Here is a 16976-nt window from a genome sequence, read left to right on the forward strand (position 1 = left end):
AGTCCAAGATCCCCCATCACCTTATTGCTGTGACAACTATCTCCTCCTCCTTTTCCTCTACCTCCTCCTTCTCCTTCCTCTTCCTCCTCTCTCCTACTCCTCTTGCCCCTCTTCTTTCTCTATTTCTTCTTCCTCCACCTTCCTGTTTACTGTGGTAAGTCTAAAATGAGGTCTACACTCAACAATATTCTCTTTTCTCTCCTTATTTTTTCAATGGGGGGAAGGGAGCAGGGAGAAAACCCAGCTTGGTACTGCTGGCAATCAGCAGATCTCCTCTCAAAATAATCTATAATCCAAGTGCCATTTATTCTGTATTCTGTTTACAGCTAATGTCTCATCTAAGATGTAGTCTAAAGCCCACTCATGCAGTCTGTCTCCAAATATTGAAAATGCCTTGGAACCCTCAGTCATGGACCATTTTTCTTCCTATTTCTAGCTCTCCTATAAGCTTCTGTCTTGCCTGCATTTATCAGTAACCTCAAACTACTCCTGTGTCTCTGTCTCCTGCACTCCAATCTGTACTGCTTCTACAAAGTGACACCTGCTAACACATCATGTGATCAATCACAGTGCTCTCTAGTCATTAACCTTTAGTAGACAGCCATTGGTTTGTTAAATAAAGTCCAAACCAGATCCCTTTACTAAGCATTCATGAGATCCCATAACCTTCCCAACCATACAGTAAGTCTAAATGACCTACTATTTCATTACATTTATTCTATCTTCTAATCAAATTGAATAATTTTCCTTAAGTCATCTACAGTATTTTCCTCCTTTCCTTTTATTATTACTTAATTAAATTTTTATTTTAAATAGGTAATGCAGGTACATATTAAAGTTCAATGGTACTAGAAAGTAGAATATGAAAAGTAATCAGTATTCAAACAACACTGACAATAAAGATAATCTACTATAAGAAGGTAAATTTCTTTTTAACTCACATGATAATATATAATACTCATTTCTTAACCTTTCACTTTTATCTAACAAATATTACATAGGTAACCAGATCATTCATTCTCTGTGTGCACGTGTATGTTTTATATGTGTATATTTGATTATATAGGTGCAAGTATACTTGACCATGCACACTCATGCAGAAAAGGATGTTGGGTGCCCTGCTTTATCATTACTCTACACTTTATTCTTTGAGGCAGAGTCTCTCACTGAAGCCAGGGCTTGCAGTTTTGGTTAGAGTAGATCGCTAGCATGCCCCATGGATTTGTCTGTCTCACCCTGCAGCCAACAGTGCTGGAGTTACAGTCTTTTGCTGGGATATGGTAGGCTTTTCATGAGGTGCTGGGCATCTGGATTCAGGTCCTCATGCTTACAGAGCAAGCATTCTCCTCCACTGAACCATGCCTCCAGCCCCTGGATCATTCTTTCTAAGAGCTCAACAGTGTTACATTTACAAATATATGTACATAAATTAAGCAACCCCTAAATAATGGAATGCTGGTTGTTTCCACACTTTTGCTATTAGAAATGGTCAGTATGGTGAGTAACTTTGCATATGCAAGTCTGAGTTTGTGGTATCATCCATAGGAACACTTCCTAGGAAGACAGTGCTGGTTCGGGGTAAATATACTCAGACGCTTCCCTCTTTTCCTTTTTGATGTTCTCCTTACTTCATCCCAGCCATCTTTTCTGAGACTCGCTGTCCACGCTACACACTAACTTCTTGTTCACTTTTGACCTTCAAGTCTTTATCATCTCCCTCAACTCGACCTCTTTGTTTTTGTACATATTTTCTCTCCGTCGCTGACTTTCAGTCTCTTTAAGGCTATGCTTACTTAATTGCATCCCTTTTCCACATCAATACTTGCAGACACATAGAAAGGCTGTTTACTATGAGAGCCATTTACTAGAGTTAAATGAATGATAAGTTACAATAAATACCACGTGTTAAAAGGATTTTAATGTAGACCTCCTCATGTTACGAGAGGAGACACCAGGATTTCTGCTCATCCTTGAATATTCTGACTTGAATGTCACGGAGGGCAAACACTGCTTTCATGTGGCTTACCTGAGCTTCTTTATCAGCCATTCATTGATGAGGAGGCGCAACAAGAAAAACATGGTGCCCTGAGAAACCAAAGCCACAAACATTGCACCTAGCTTATCCATTTCGAAGGTTTCACTTGGATATTCCACACCATATGCCTTTAAGAAATCCAGGACTGCTTGTTGCTGAGAGAGTTCAATCAAACCGTAACCAAAACAGAATTGAGGGAATATCAGGAAAATTCGCTTCAGGGTTTCAGAAATAAGTTCTAGAGTCTGAAATAAAAGAAATAGCAAAATTTAGTTTTAGGATTCCAACAACTTGACAAAAATTTAAAACCAAGCAAAGACATATGAGGAAGCCTGTACAATTACTTCACATCTGTCCTGGAACTGCAAGTTGTATTTGCTCTACAAATGGCAGAATTTATCATCAAAATACAAGTAAAAAAAATGTTTTTCTTGACGTGGCCCAAGGTATCAGGCCCAATCCTGGAGGCAAAGTCATTTCTAGACCTGCCTTAGACTAGAGGGCAGGTAAGCCTGGCAAGAAGGGTGGGATCCAAAACAGCATCAGTGGGTTCCTGAGTGAGAGGGGGCTCAGCAAAGCTCCCAACTTCACGGAATCTCACCCTGGGAGAGACTGACAAGGTGAACTGAGATGGGAGGAAAGACAACAAATACCAAAGAGGCCCAAATGGCTCCTTCTCACGTTATTCACACTTGAGGCCAACTACTTCCACCTCCTGATTTTCCTTCCTCCTCCTGGAGTGTCCTTGTCTGTCGCTCACCTCGCTTCATTTCCTCTCTATTCTTTTGAGTTCAATTGCCTGGTACTGTTAGTGCTTCTCTTTCACTAATCATAATTGTTAGCTCTGAATGGAGAGTGATGCTTACAATGAAGCAGATTCCAATACATGATTGAAAGGGAAGGAATTAGCTTTTTTTTTCCCCCCTCTATGAGTGTTCAAATGAATCCTAACCCACAGCCACTGTACCTTAGGGATTTGTTAGTGAGTAAAATGTTTAACTGAACAATAGGTATCATACAGTCTATCTGATCTCGTATCTATCAGTTTACTCAAGACCTAGCAAAAGTCAGTATTATTAACATTCAGTAAATACAATAATAAGCATTAGCCTAGATAGAGCTTAATTTTTTTTTAAGATATACTGTCTCCTTTTCTAAAGTCAATAAAATCAAATGATATTCTTTTCTATTTAAATACAGAGTAAAGATAATCTTTCCACATGGAACATATTAAGGCTTCTGGTTCGTTTGCTGAAGTTTAATGGCGGATAAAGGACCTTACCGGGTCATTCGGTTTTTCCTTGGAAAGGAAGTATACCACCGACAAGGAAACGATGGAATTGATGCCAAAAAACAGGTTGACACAGACGTAGGTGATGAAGGCCATTCCTGTTTCATGGAAGAGACCAGCCAGCAAATACATCCAAGAAAATGTTGCATAGCTGTAGGATGATAATACTAAAAGTTATAATTCTGCCTCAGTTATTCTACTGTACAAAACCATAAAAACAAAACTTAGCTGTGCTTCCAAAGGAAAAGCAAACATGAGTGATGGGTGGCAAATCCCTGAAGCTAGGTCTCCATTTCAGTCCTCATTTTGACAAGACACCTTCAAAGATGTTTTTGAAAATGACAAGAAGCCTCTCTCTTAGAAAGCCCCAGATAGTTTTCCCATCATCACAACTGTAAATTAATCCTCTGCAGGGCACAGTGTTACCCTGTCCAGGCAAGATTTCTGCTGCTCAGAAATAGGAGTTCAACCTGAATGAGTCTTTTCATTTCAAAATCAAGGAAAGATAATGACATCATCACAGGTAGTTAAGCAGTCAAGGTGTGGTCAGAAGACAGGTGGCCTCGGTTGAGCAAAGATGAGCACCTGTCATTTTAAGTAGATCTAGAGACAGAAGAAAGGCCCTATAGCTGCCTCAGTTTTAACTAAAAGATACTATCCATGCTTTTGCAGTATAACCAACTTTTCCACTGAATATCAATTACATTATGCAACTTGCATTACTCTAATACAGAATCAACGGTATGCCCCAGGCGTCTCTAAAAGACAAATAAAAATAAACAGAAATAAACTTACATATACCTTATAAAGTCATATATAGTCATTGAATTGGTCAGTACATATACCCATACACATTCATATGCTTCTGGTCACTCTAAAATATCCATTTTATGTAATTTAGACCATGTGTGTCAGTTGGTACAATACGTGGTACCCAGTAAGCACCTGTTAGTGCTAACAATGTTAATTTTCAAAAGTATGGTACTTGCAGACTGCAGACTAGCAAGTGTAATATATTGCTAGTCATCGCTCATGTCAAATGACCCCAAGACAACTGTAAATTTGCTAACGAGACTAAGGCCCTATGTGTCTGGGAGGGCTTACTTCTGTTAATTCTTTATTTGTTGCCTAATCAGCAGCTTACCCAAACAGCAGAAGCAGAAGAGACACAGCGCCTAGATTGTTTTCGTTATAGAAGGCAGGTAGCTTGAAAATCGCAATGACACCAATGGAAAATGCTACCGGGACCAAGTAGAAGACCTATGGATACAGACAAAACAAGGCTTTAATATATGGCGAGCATTCTTTTTAAATCAATAAGCCGTCTAGTTTAAAACTGCAGTAACTTGACCTAGAAAAATTCCGAAGGAATGAATTTTTAAGTATCTTCCTGTTGCATGTAACATGTAGCTTCTTTTGCATTTATTTCACTTTAGAATTTGTCTTCTCTGATATGCGGTCAAGGCAGCTTCCATCTATCTAGATATACAGGAAGTATCCTGTGTTCCTGCCTCTAGGCTTAAGACTTGGGGTCATTCAGTGACAGAGGTTCCGGGAGAAAGATAAGAAAGCCAGGCTTCTTGGTATTAGAGTCAGTCCTCAAAGTATTGATTTCGTTTTGGATGCGGCTGCTCTCTCACATGACTGCTTTCTGAGGTTTGGTTATCAGTGTTAGGCATTCCGTGCAAAATGGCAGGGCGACAGTTCTCGCACGTTCTTGAAATCACAGGTACATGAACAAAAACCTCAGTGTTCTGCTGGCAAGTAAAGGCATTAAAGGCTGAAGAGTTTGCAGCAAGGTACATGTTTGCAGCAAGGTGCATGGAGTGTAGGCGGTGGTACCTCAATTTGAGGGTGATGGTCAGGGGGGTTTTGTGATCTGCAATGAGCATCGGTATTCAGACAACAGGATCTCAGCACTAAGCAGACCTTCACAGAGCACACATTGAAGCTTCCTTAACATTTAAGCTCCCGTGAAGTCCTTAGCAGTCATTACCATTCCTTTGGACTTGGCTTCTACAACAAGCACATTTCAGACCTCACTAGATGCATTAACAGAATGGATCTGTGGTTAATTACTCCCCGACTCTTCAAGCCAATGATCTTGACAACAACTCAAACAGTAGTTGCAATTGCGGGCAAATGCATACTCCTCTGGGCTCTTGGCCAACATTGGTACATTTGGAGTCAAGTCTGATCATCTGAACTTGGGGAACACTTTACATAAGGGAGAGTGCTATCAATGAACTACATCCTTCCTTGTCTCTGGTAATCTTCTCTAGTGTATCATTCAGCAGGAGCTACTACTTTGAATTTCTCACTATTAGTTGATTAAATTTTTATAAGCTTGATTATTTGGCACAATGGGGTAATGCTGTTCAGCTTCTATTTTGCCACAGTAGTGGTTCTCAGACTTCAATGTGCTTAAAAATCACCTGGGGGATCTTGTTTGAAATGCATGCTTTCCACACTCCATTTCCCAAGACACAGATTTAATAGACCTGGAGAGGGGCCCAGGAATCCACATGTTAACGTGCACTGTGGGAATCTGATATTTCAGAGATAAGCGGAGGTAGCTTTCTTTCCCCACCCACCATCGGATGAATATAAGCCAGACCCAATTGGTTTTACTTAATTCGCTGTCCTTGCAGTAATAATTTGGATAATTAAAGCAAATAACACTTGAATGTAAAGCTGCCAGGCTTCTTAAGTTCAAATTGATCCTGTCCCTCTCGCAACGGCAGAAGTTACTCACCATGTCGTAGATGAAATTTGTCACCCAGTAGCACGTCACACCGATGCCGGAAATGTGCTGCAGTTGCTTGGCTTTGGTCTGATGCTCCCTGACAATGTAGGTAACAAAGCTGGCCGTGGTGACAGAGTAGCCCATCAGGATGGACAGCGCCACCAAAATATCGATTAAACTGCTGATTCTATCATAAGCAATAGGGAGAGGAAAGCACAGCTAAGTTCTTGGATCTCTTTTCCCTTCAGGAAGATTCATGACTAAAACTATCAACAAAACAGTACAAGAGATGTCTGGAACACAAATAAGGCTCCCTGCAAGGCAGCCAGATACTGTCTTCCACATGACTCTGCTGTGACCCTGGGAATAAATGTAGCACTAGCGCATCTGAATTGGCTAGGGATGTGTGATAGAAAAGCCTCGGTCTCCAAGGGTTACGGAGTGTACGTAAGGGATATATAGATCTGGAGCGAAGGAGCGGTACTTAAATGCTATGCAGGAAAGTCGGAATGATGAAGTGCTTGTGCACTTGACTCATAAAAGCAGCAGATTGGGTGAATCTGCAGGCAACAAGCTCTACTTGGCAGCCCTTCTCCACATCCTCCCAGAGACTTCCTTTTATCCCAGTCAGTGACTTATATTACCAGGCTTCTAGACTGACATTCATTCGGATACCACTGTGATTTCCCATTATTGGGCATTATACAGACGCTCGGCTATGCCAATGAGGAAGGAGTCATGCCAAGGCGAGAGATGGGCTTACGTGGCTTGTTCCTGGTCTTGCACGCCTGGATAAGGATGGCTGTACATCATGATCCCTGGAAGAGGAGAAAGTCCTGCTGTCAGAGGGCATTTGGTTATGAGGAGCACCAGCTTCTATATGGATAGTATACAATGCTTTGTTTCTTACAGTATGAGCCAAAGAATTGTACTTCAAAGATTCTCATTTAAAGGAAAATTCTCTCCCCCGCCCCTTAATTCCACCAAGTTCCTGTGAGTACTGGTATTCTCTTATTAAGAAAGGAAACACTGTCTACTTGAGTGTGGAACCCTCTGGAAAGAGACAAGAACATACATTTCTTATACAGCACATGCCATACTAGGGAATACATTCGAATGATTGCTTCTTATGTTCTTTTGTCTGGTCATGTCTATTTGTATGTCAGCTGTACTTCAGAAATAGAATACATTTAAATAAACAACCCAAATGGGCATCAATTATATGAGCCTCTCTAAAGAACAGGTACCACCCCAACCCTCCTGTCTGATAATGATAGTGGTCAGGAAACATGGTCACCAAGAAGAGGGCCCCTCCCTTTTACTACTTCTAAGAGGCTTAATGCTTGAAAGTCCTACCAGAGCAGACATTGGGAATCTCAGTGTTGCATTTCCATAAAATCCCTAGAAGCCTCAGAGCTTCTAGCTACCGCCACATTAAATTAGTAGCCATTTAATCCCATCAAAACCACAAATTATTGGGTTCTCAGAGTTGGCTATACTTTCTGAGTTGGAAGCAAGGCTCTTTCTGCTCCTTTTTTTTTTTTTTAAGGATCTTGCTTAGACAGAGTCAAAAGTGGACATTCAGTTTTCCCAAACACCACATATAATGTGAAGGCAGAATGTATAAATGTGGGAAAGAATGGTAAGGCATGAGACTAAGGATATCCTCTACCCCTAAGCAGCTATATACCGAGCAAGTACTTTTGTACTTACTTGCTTGTACAGTATATGGTAGGACACTTAGGTGCAACATTTGTATGTATTCTTTAGGGAACTTAAATTTATAACTCATTAAAAAGAATGTGACACATTAAGCTGAGTTCCTTAACAATAGTGTGCTGGCTTGTTTTCTGTCAACTTGACACAGGTTAAAGTCATCTGAGAGAAGGGAGCCTCCCTCACTTGAGAAAATGCCTCCATTCGACTGGGCTGTAGGCAAGCTTGTAGGGAATTTTCTTAATTGGTGATTGATAGGGGAGGATCTAGCTCATTGTGGATGGAACCATCTATGGGCTGGTGGTCCTGGGTTCTCTAAGAATATAAGCTGAGCAAGTTGTGAGGAATAAGCTAGGAAGCAGAGCCCCTCCATGGCCTCTGCATCAACTCCTACCTCCAAGTTCCTGGCCTATTTTGAGTTCTTGTTCCAACTTTTGTCAATGATGAACAGTGATATGGAATTGTTTGGATTCAAACACACCCTTTCTTCTGAAGTTGTTTTGGTCACAGTGTTTCATCACACCAATATTAATCCTAACTAAGTCAAATAGCATGTTGAAAAAATATACAGTTAAAAAAGAAGACAAAAAACAAAGAGATTAAAAAAAGAGGTTGACCTCTGATTTTAATCACATTATAGGAGTATTTACTTTTCTTATCTTCTGTGAAGATAAGAATTAATTCATGGTCTCTGTTTTGTTTTATTTTTATTTTTTAAATAGGCTCTCACTGTGCTGTCTTGGTTGGCCTGGAACTGACTATGTAGACCAGGCCGCCCTTGAACTTACAGAGATGAACCTACCTCTTACCCTCTTACTCTCTCCTGGGTACTGGGATTAAAGGTTTTGACCAGTATGCTCTGTAGCTTCTTCTTCTTCTTCTTCTTTTTTTTTTTTTTTTTAAACCAAAGGTCTATTTTTCTCTTGGCCCTTCTTAAAGCCTCCTAAACTATAATACAGACAGGGAAAATGTCTGCCTTTTATTTATACTTTTTATTTCTGAAATCAAGAAGTATTTTTATTTAACCAGAGGAATCTTTGCAAATATAGTTTTGTCTACTCTGCCAAATGCTGTGGAATCAGGTGTTCTCATGAGTATCTCTTGAAAGTTGAAATAATGTCTCAAGACTAGACCCCTGTGTCATAAACCTCCCCCACAGTCTCTACAGCATTCAACACAAAGTTTGAAGTCTATGACTGACCAATGGATGCTTATTAAAGCAAATAAAACATTAAATCTCCAATGAGTGTCTTCCTCACATGTAACCTATATCAAAAGGAGGCCTTTTGGGTGGTTGCTATGTATATCAATCTCAAATGAGATGCTTCTTGTTGGCCATTGCTGCTAAGGCAACAAAGGATAAGACTAAACATTAGCAGGGTAGGAAGAAGGCATAGCTGCATAACATTGGTCAGAGAAAACACACAAACCAATGCTCTTTGGGAAGAAAACGGAATTTCCACATGAAGTTAACCACTAGAGGGAACCACATGAATAGAACAGATATTGACATTGCCAATGAACGCTAATTAAAATATTTTATTAGCTTATTAAGCTTCAGAGTAAATGAATTTTACAGCTAAAGTGAAACCCCAGTCCACTTGGAGTCTAACAAAGACGCCTTCAAACAAGTAAAGGATGCTGAGAAAGAGTTGATGAGAGAAGATAGCTGAGTTTTACAGACAAGCTCTCTTGCATGAGACCCCACGCTTATGCAGTGTGAAACAACAAATATTTAAGAGTGATAGGGATTTCTCCAATGAAAGGAACAAAATGTCTAGCAGAGAAGGTAGCAAAGAGGGTACCACTTTTCATAAGTTTGAATAATGAAAATTAATAAGGAATAGAAGACACACCGCTCTTCATTTATATATAAGTTCATTTAAGCATTATTTTTAAATTGAAAAGTACATTTCATTCTAGGGTCAGCATAAGTTTCATGCTTCCGGATCCTTTCATACTCTGTAACTGAAAACACAATGGCCAAGCCCTACAAGGAGCCTGCTGGAGTCTAGAGAGTGCCTCCGTTTGCCTTAGTCTAAGTAATGAACACTAATTGGAAAGGAAACCAGGACACAGGTTTCCGGAAGCGGACCTTTGGATGAGGTGACATCCTCCCATTCTCTGCATCTTTTGTTACTTTCCATGAGCTATTTCTGTAGCTGCGACACTTTCATTATCTGTCACAACAATATGTGTCTTTTGGTCCAAATAAAACAGCCCGCAGGAGGGTTTCCAACCGTATTTCAATCCAGGTTACACTTACCTGGCTTTAGCCACCATTTCATTTTATTTACTACTTTTGACTTTGCTCTTTATTAATGTGCTGTACCTAAGGACTATCCATTTTGGGATTTTCTTTCAAGCTCTTCCTGCTATGGAAGAAAAAAAAAAAGCCTAAACAGTTGGGGAAAACACTATTTCCTCTGAAAAGAAGATTCCTAAAGACTCTGCTGCTGGGCCATGTATCTGACACTATAGTTACTTCCATAATTATCAGCACATTAGCAGACACCAGACTGTGGGAGGGTGGGGGAGGGGGGTGGGTGGTGGTGGTGGTAATGAAACAAAGTGGGGGTGGGTCAGCTTCTATAAAAGATAGTTTGTGCCATTTATACTTCCTAACAGGCTGGTTATTTAGGCTGGGTTCTGGCCAGCAAATGTATTACTTCATTTTTCTCCCTCCTTATTATTATTTTTTTTAGGATCCTATGGAAAAATAATTTGAGCAAGGCTCAAGGAGATGAAATGGTCTGATGAACAGTAATTGAATTAGAAAAAATAAATCAACTTCTTTTAAATCCCTGCCCTGTTTAAAAATGGTGTGGAGGCCTTTGGGGAAACAAAGCTGAAGCGGACCTGGCTGAGGCTGGATAAACAGCTAGGGGCATCAGCAAAAGGAACAGGCAGGATTCAGAGAGCCCCAAGTTCAAATCTCACCTTAGCAAATCAGTGAACCCATGGGAGCAAACAGTAATGCTAACCCCAAAGAGAACTGTAAGGACCAGCAGTATTTTGCACAACCTATGTGTCATATAAAAAGTGCCTCGTATGTGACAGCACTTTGGGTACAGCGTAGAAATTTATGCTTTAAAAGTTTTGTCTTCCTAACTGAGTGTGGTGGTGTACAACTTTAATCCCAGCACTCAGGAGGCAGAAGCAGGCAGAGCTCTACTAATGTCAAGCCAGCCAGGGCTACAGAGTGAGAGACCTTGTCGTTAAAAAAAATTCCATATGTAGATCTGTGAAAAATAGTTACAAATATTAACCAGTAGGTTTTTGTCTGCAGACACATAAATAGTTCTGAAATATTTTCCTTGAGAGCAGAGTGGTAAGAAGTTCAGATTTTACTCTCCTGACTTGATAAATGAGGAAACTAAATTAATCCGAAGTTAGGGGATTATCCAGAATGTTCCACCTGGAAGGAGTTACTATTTCCAAACACTTCTTGAAGACCTGCAGTTTAGATGCAGTAAAACATGCACAATGGGGGAAGCAGATTCAGAGAGCATGTTCAAATGGAAGACTGTAGAAAAGAAAACAGTTAGAGATGCCTCTGTGCAGTGACCCTACCGTGCCGGGCAGCATCATGCTCTGACATGTTAACTCTCAGGAGGAAGTTGTTGAGGCTGTTGAGGTAAGCTGGGAGGGAGTGATAGCCTTCTGGGTCATACCACACCTGTCAAATGTCAAAAGAAGACAAGGTCAGGATTGTATTTGAGTAAATCAGGTGCTCTTAACATCTGATAGGATGCTTTGTTTTAAAGAAGAGCATCAATTCCCCGATGATTCGTTCTGAAGCTAATGAGATATCCCTGGAGGTTGATCATAGAGGGATCTGTGGGTTTTCAATTTACAGGTGGACAGAGGCTGGGGAGTCAGCTATTTTGAGTAAGAGGACTGACTTAGCTGTTCAAGACCAGCGGCTCTCAAACTGTGGGTCACCTCCCCCTTGGGGGCTGAACAACCCTTTCACATCCGGCATATCAGATATCCTGCATTCCAGACCAGATGTTTACATTATGATTCATAAGAGTAGCAAAATTACAGTTATGAAGTAGCAACGAAAATAATTTTGTGGCTGGGGGGGTTGGTGGTCACTACAACATGAGGGACTGTGTTAAAGGGCCGCAGCCTTAGGACAGTTGAGAACCGCTGCTCTCGATTCTCCTGCAGGCAAAGCCTGAAATGAACTAGGAAACTGCATCTCTGCGGCACAGCCGTAGTGACCCCGAGACGAGAAGGAAGACTCTGAAGAGCAGTAATAAAAAACAGATAGCAACAGAGCAGAGGAAGGATTGTAAAAATGATGTGAGCATTGGGTCCTTAACTACAAAATTGACAGGTTTCTTTTTAAAAAACACTTATCATTACTTTTTAATTATAAATAGTTTTAAAGGTTTGGCTTAAAACACTTTTTCACAATAATTATGCATATAACACAGTTTCTTTCAATGATCATTGTGTGTTGTTTATACACTGAAGTGTTTTTGCTGTTGTTGTTGTTGTTTGTGTTTTAGGGAGGGAGAGGAAATGTGATGAGGCTGGAAAAAATTAATTGAATAATTAATTAAAAATGAAGGAATTTATTGTTTTAAAATCCCCCACTAACTTTCTGTGCCTAGTTAAGGAAAAGTAATTCATGACTTACTTTACGTTCTACATCCAAGTCAAGGTGTTTAAAGTGCTAGTGTGCTTCCGTTTCAATGGTCTTAATCTAAAATTGCATTCTGACTTAGACATTATTCCATGTTAGGGACCTCCCTTGATCATGAAAGGACATTACTCAGGATGTGGAGAGGAAGTAAGGAACTGAAGTCCCAGGATCCTGCTTTTCCACATGGCTTTGTGACAGCCTGGCCCAACAGAGTCTACTGAGTGGAGATGTTGGGAGAATGGAACGAAATGTTTTTTCTAAAAGGTAACACTGCTGTTGGGCATAGAACAGTCACTAAGTGAATATTAATTGCTTCCCTTTACCTCGATTGTATGGGTCTCTCACTACCCAGCAAGAAATGTTCAGAGGATATTAATAAAATCCCTGTAACTGCTATTTATCATCTGGGTAGCTATATGTCCTTGACTCGGGAACTAGCTTGTTTCAAAGCAAGTGTGCTGTCTGGGAGAAGGAAAAGAAAATGTTGGGATTATTTATCTACAGTGATTAGTTATTATTCTGGATTCGGAGAGAAGCAAGGCTAAACACACACATCCCCATTCTCTAAGAGGTCATGACACAAACATAAAAATGCATGAAGTGCAAAGGCACAGTGAGACAAAAAGGTGTGAGGATTACATGTATTAACCCATCACTCACCGAAACTGTTATGGGGAGTACTAAGCCCCTCCCTGATCTCTAACCTTCCACGGTGTGGTTGAGCTTTCTCTATCCTGTAAGTTTACAGAAAGATGAACATGGTCCATGCACTACTGCCCATCTCTCTCCCTTTGCTTCTCAGTGATTCGCAGGATATTCAGCCTGCTTGCTATGCAGAGCAGAGTGCTTTCACCATTTATTTTCATTACTGAAAGTTCGAATGAATGAATGAATGAATGAATGAATGAATGAATGAATGAATGAAAGAACTGATGTATTTATCCTATGTCAGATGGGTGTTTGGAGCTGTGTTTTGGAGCACTACTGTGTACAGTGTTTACATGTCTTCATAAGTATCTGCGCCTCCTTAGAATACATGTATGCCTCACACAGAATTGATGTTTGTTTTGTGTTGCTCACATGAAAGTACTTAGCTATATCAATTTCCCATCGCTATTTATGTGCTCTCCCAGAAGAAAGACCCGAATTTACCTTAGCAAGGGTTCTATTGACAGGAACCGCTGATATGTCAAAACGAAGGTCGTTAGTCAAGTTCAGCCCGAAACTCCAACCTCCATACCTACATAGAGCAACAAAATTTACATTCGTTTTACTGGGCAAAATCTTCCTAAGTAGAGCTATAATGTTTAAGCAGGAGCGTGTCTTTTCCTTTCCATCCAGAACACAAAACAGAATGAAGTAAGTACAACCTGATAAATATTTTCTATTGATCCTTCCAATATTTTAACTCAAGCAGACATTATAACTAAAGGCAAGCGATTAATGGAATCTGTCTGGGGTGGCGGCTCACGCCTGCGATTTCAACATTCGGGAAACTGAGAGAGGAGAGCTGCTTTGAGTTCCAAGGCAGCCTGAACTACGACATGAGATCCTGCCTAAAGAAAAATTCCAAAAGGAACACGATACAAAACAACTGCATACGTGCAATAAGCGTTCTAGAAAGGAATGACATAAACTAATTTTTTCCACTTCTCAAAACCCAGCGTTATAGTACTTAAATGTTCTTTTTAGGCAATTAATACCAGAATGGTATCATCTATTATCTTTTTTCAAATTACTTAATTTCTGTTCTAAACCATTCTCCCCCTAGCTTATTGGTTGTTCCTATATTTTTTCCTCTAAGATGCCTGAATGTGATGGTTTTCACAAAAATCCAAGTAATAATATTCAGAATAGACCAGTTTAGATACTCACAAAATTAGATTCAACTTAAATAATGGGCAGTGCAATTCCCACTACAATAACCTCATGCTAGATGTGATGGCATAGAGATAGAATTTTTTTTTTTTTAGTTTTTTGAGATGGGGTTTCTCTGTGTAGTTTTGGTGCCTGTCCTGGTTCTTGATCTGTACACCAGGCTGCCCTCAAACTCACAGAGATCCGCCTGGCTCTGCCTCCTGAGTGCTGGGATTAAAGGCGTGCACCACCACCGCCCGGCTCATAGCTTTTTTTTAAATGTGGATTTTCAGACTAGTTTTTCATAATGAATCCTTTTTATTTGTAATAAATTTACTTTATATTTGGCTATATGAAACACTTAATAGGACTGAATATAGAAAATATTTGTGTGTAATTGAACCCATGTCTGTGGAAAATATTTACTTATATATCTCTGATAGAAATCTCCAAAATATTAATGATGGTTCTATGTAGGTAGAAAATTCATGCTTTTCTCTTCTTTGGCTTGTCTTTAACTTAATAACATTTTACAGTGAATGGGAAGAATTTATGCACACTGAGAAATGAAGGAGAAATGGAGGGAAGGAGAAAGTTTTGTCTAAGCTCGTGGGCTTTACAACATGGCCAATGTGCAGGGCACTGGGAGACAAGGCCTTGCCACACACAGACACAATCTACATTTTGAGAAATTATTATTGCAACTGAGACCAACCATCACAAAAAGTCATACTTTGAAACTTCAAGTACATACAGTATAGTCATTAACTCCTATTGTTTTGAGATAAAAAAAATAAGTACAGATTCAGCAATACATTTTAAGACTTTAAAAAGTCAGTGATTTTTAGTTTGCTCAACTGAATCTTAATTTAGTCATTACTTAAATTTTGATACATAAGGCTATATACACAACAAAATATGGAACCATATAAATAACCACATCAATGATCAGATCAACCATCAATCAATCAAATCAAAACAATGATCAATTTAACCATATAAAGAATTTGCAATTATTTCTCTACTGTCTCAAAAAAAAGATCAGAAATCAATGAAATATGCTATAAGCAGAGTATTTTACCTTTTCTGCACAAAACGATTTGCAGTTGATATAAGATAATTTTCCATGTGGTTTCCAGTCAGATTATAAATAACTTGGGAAGAATAGGTTCTTCTATGAGGTGGGGAATAGTCAAATTTAGGGCATTCCTGGAAAATAAAATCAAATTAAGTTCTTCCTTTTTGTCCTGTGTAAGTTAAATAGAAGATGCCAACGTCTCCTGCTTTGTCCATTACTGTGAAAGCTGAGGTGTGATCCAAGTGCCCTTCACCCAAGAACTTTGGAGAAGAACTTGCCTACTGCCAAGAAACTGGAACAATTATTACTTATGTAGCATATTCACATGTGTTTAGGACTCACCTAAAGCAAAAATGTGATCTTTTCCTATGCTGTACTGACAAGGTAAACTTTTTTTTTTTTAAACAGAAATATGTCAAACATCTCAAGAATTTATAGGGAATAAGAACGGAATCTGTCTCAAATTAGAAACTGGCATTATGAGAAGAAACTCTTCAAAATGACAGCAGTGAATTGAAAGTTCATACCACATTAGCTTTAGCTTCCTAACCTAGGAGTAAGGTTTGAGGGAAAGAGAGCTTAGGGGAGCAGGAGATCCCAGCTGGATCAAGAACAGAAAGGGAGAACAAGGAATAACAGACCATGATAAATGAAGACCACATAAGAACAGGAAGGAGCAAAGTGCTAGAGAGGTCCCCAGAAATCCACAATGATACATCCACTGCAGACTGCTGGCAATGGTCGAGAGAAAGCCTGATCTGACCTAGTCTGGTGATCAGATGGCCAAACACCCTAACAGTCGTGCTGGAACTCTCATCCAATAACTGATGGAAGTGGATGCAGAGATCCTCAGCCAGGCCCCAGGTGGAGCTCCAGGAGTCCAATTGTCGAGAAACAGGAGGGACTGTAAGAGTGTGAATTGTTGAGATTAAGATTGGAAAAGCTCAGGGACAAATAGCCAAACTAATGGAAACACATGAATTATGAACCAAAAGCTGTGGAGCCCCCAACTGGATCAGGCCCTCTGGATAAGTGAGGCAATTGAATAGTTTGAACTGTTTGGGAGGTACCCAGGCAGTGGGACCCGGACCTGTCCTTAGTGCATGAGCTGGCTGTTTGGAACATTGGGCTTAGACAGGGACACTTTGCTCAGCCTGGAAGGAGGGGACTGGAGCTGCCTGTACTGAATCTACCAGGTTGAATTGAATCCCCAGGGGAGACTTGGCCCTGGAGGAGATAGGAATGGAGGGGAGGGGTTGGGGGGAAGGTGGAGGCGGGAGCGGGAGGGGGTAGGACAGGGGAACCCATGACTGATATGTAAAATTAAAACACAAATATAATAAATAAAAAAGGAGAAAAAAAGAATTTCATTAAATAGATTACATAAAGATTTTACCTATTAGTTATATGTATATGTGCATTTGTTATTTAAGAACTGATTTTTGGCTTATGGAAAAGTAACAAACGTAGTAATTAGAGTTCTTGTGCCTCCTTGGACCACTAGGAACATCTTAACATAGAGATTACATTTTTATTTATTTATTTATTTATTTATTTATTTATTTATTTGTTTGGGATTTTAAGACAGGATTTCTA

General features: G+C 39.8%; 1 protein-coding gene across 1 annotated transcript in view; it reads right to left on the reverse strand.

The window, feature by feature from the left end:
• Abca12 (ATP binding cassette subfamily A member 12) overlaps nt 1–16976 on the reverse strand; it is a 167874-nt gene that overhangs the window by 13563 nt on the left and 137335 nt on the right. The window contains exons 37-44 of the mRNA XM_036172750.1: nt 15384–15511; nt 13598–13685; nt 11362–11467; nt 6836–6890; nt 6082–6259; nt 4471–4586; nt 3318–3477; nt 2027–2280 (exon numbers count right to left, since the gene is read on the reverse strand). Coding sequence (XP_036028643.1) covers nt 2027–2280; nt 3318–3477; nt 4471–4586; nt 6082–6259; nt 6836–6890; nt 11362–11467; nt 13598–13685; nt 15384–15511 — 1085 coding nt within the window. The remainder of the gene's footprint in view (nt 1–2026; nt 2281–3317; nt 3478–4470; nt 4587–6081; nt 6260–6835; nt 6891–11361; nt 11468–13597; nt 13686–15383; nt 15512–16976) is intronic.

Source organism: Onychomys torridus, chromosome 23, assembly GCF_903995425.1.
Source record: "Onychomys torridus chromosome 23, mOncTor1.1, whole genome shotgun sequence".
NCBI classification, from domain to species: domain Eukaryota; kingdom Metazoa; phylum Chordata; class Mammalia; order Rodentia; family Cricetidae; genus Onychomys; species Onychomys torridus.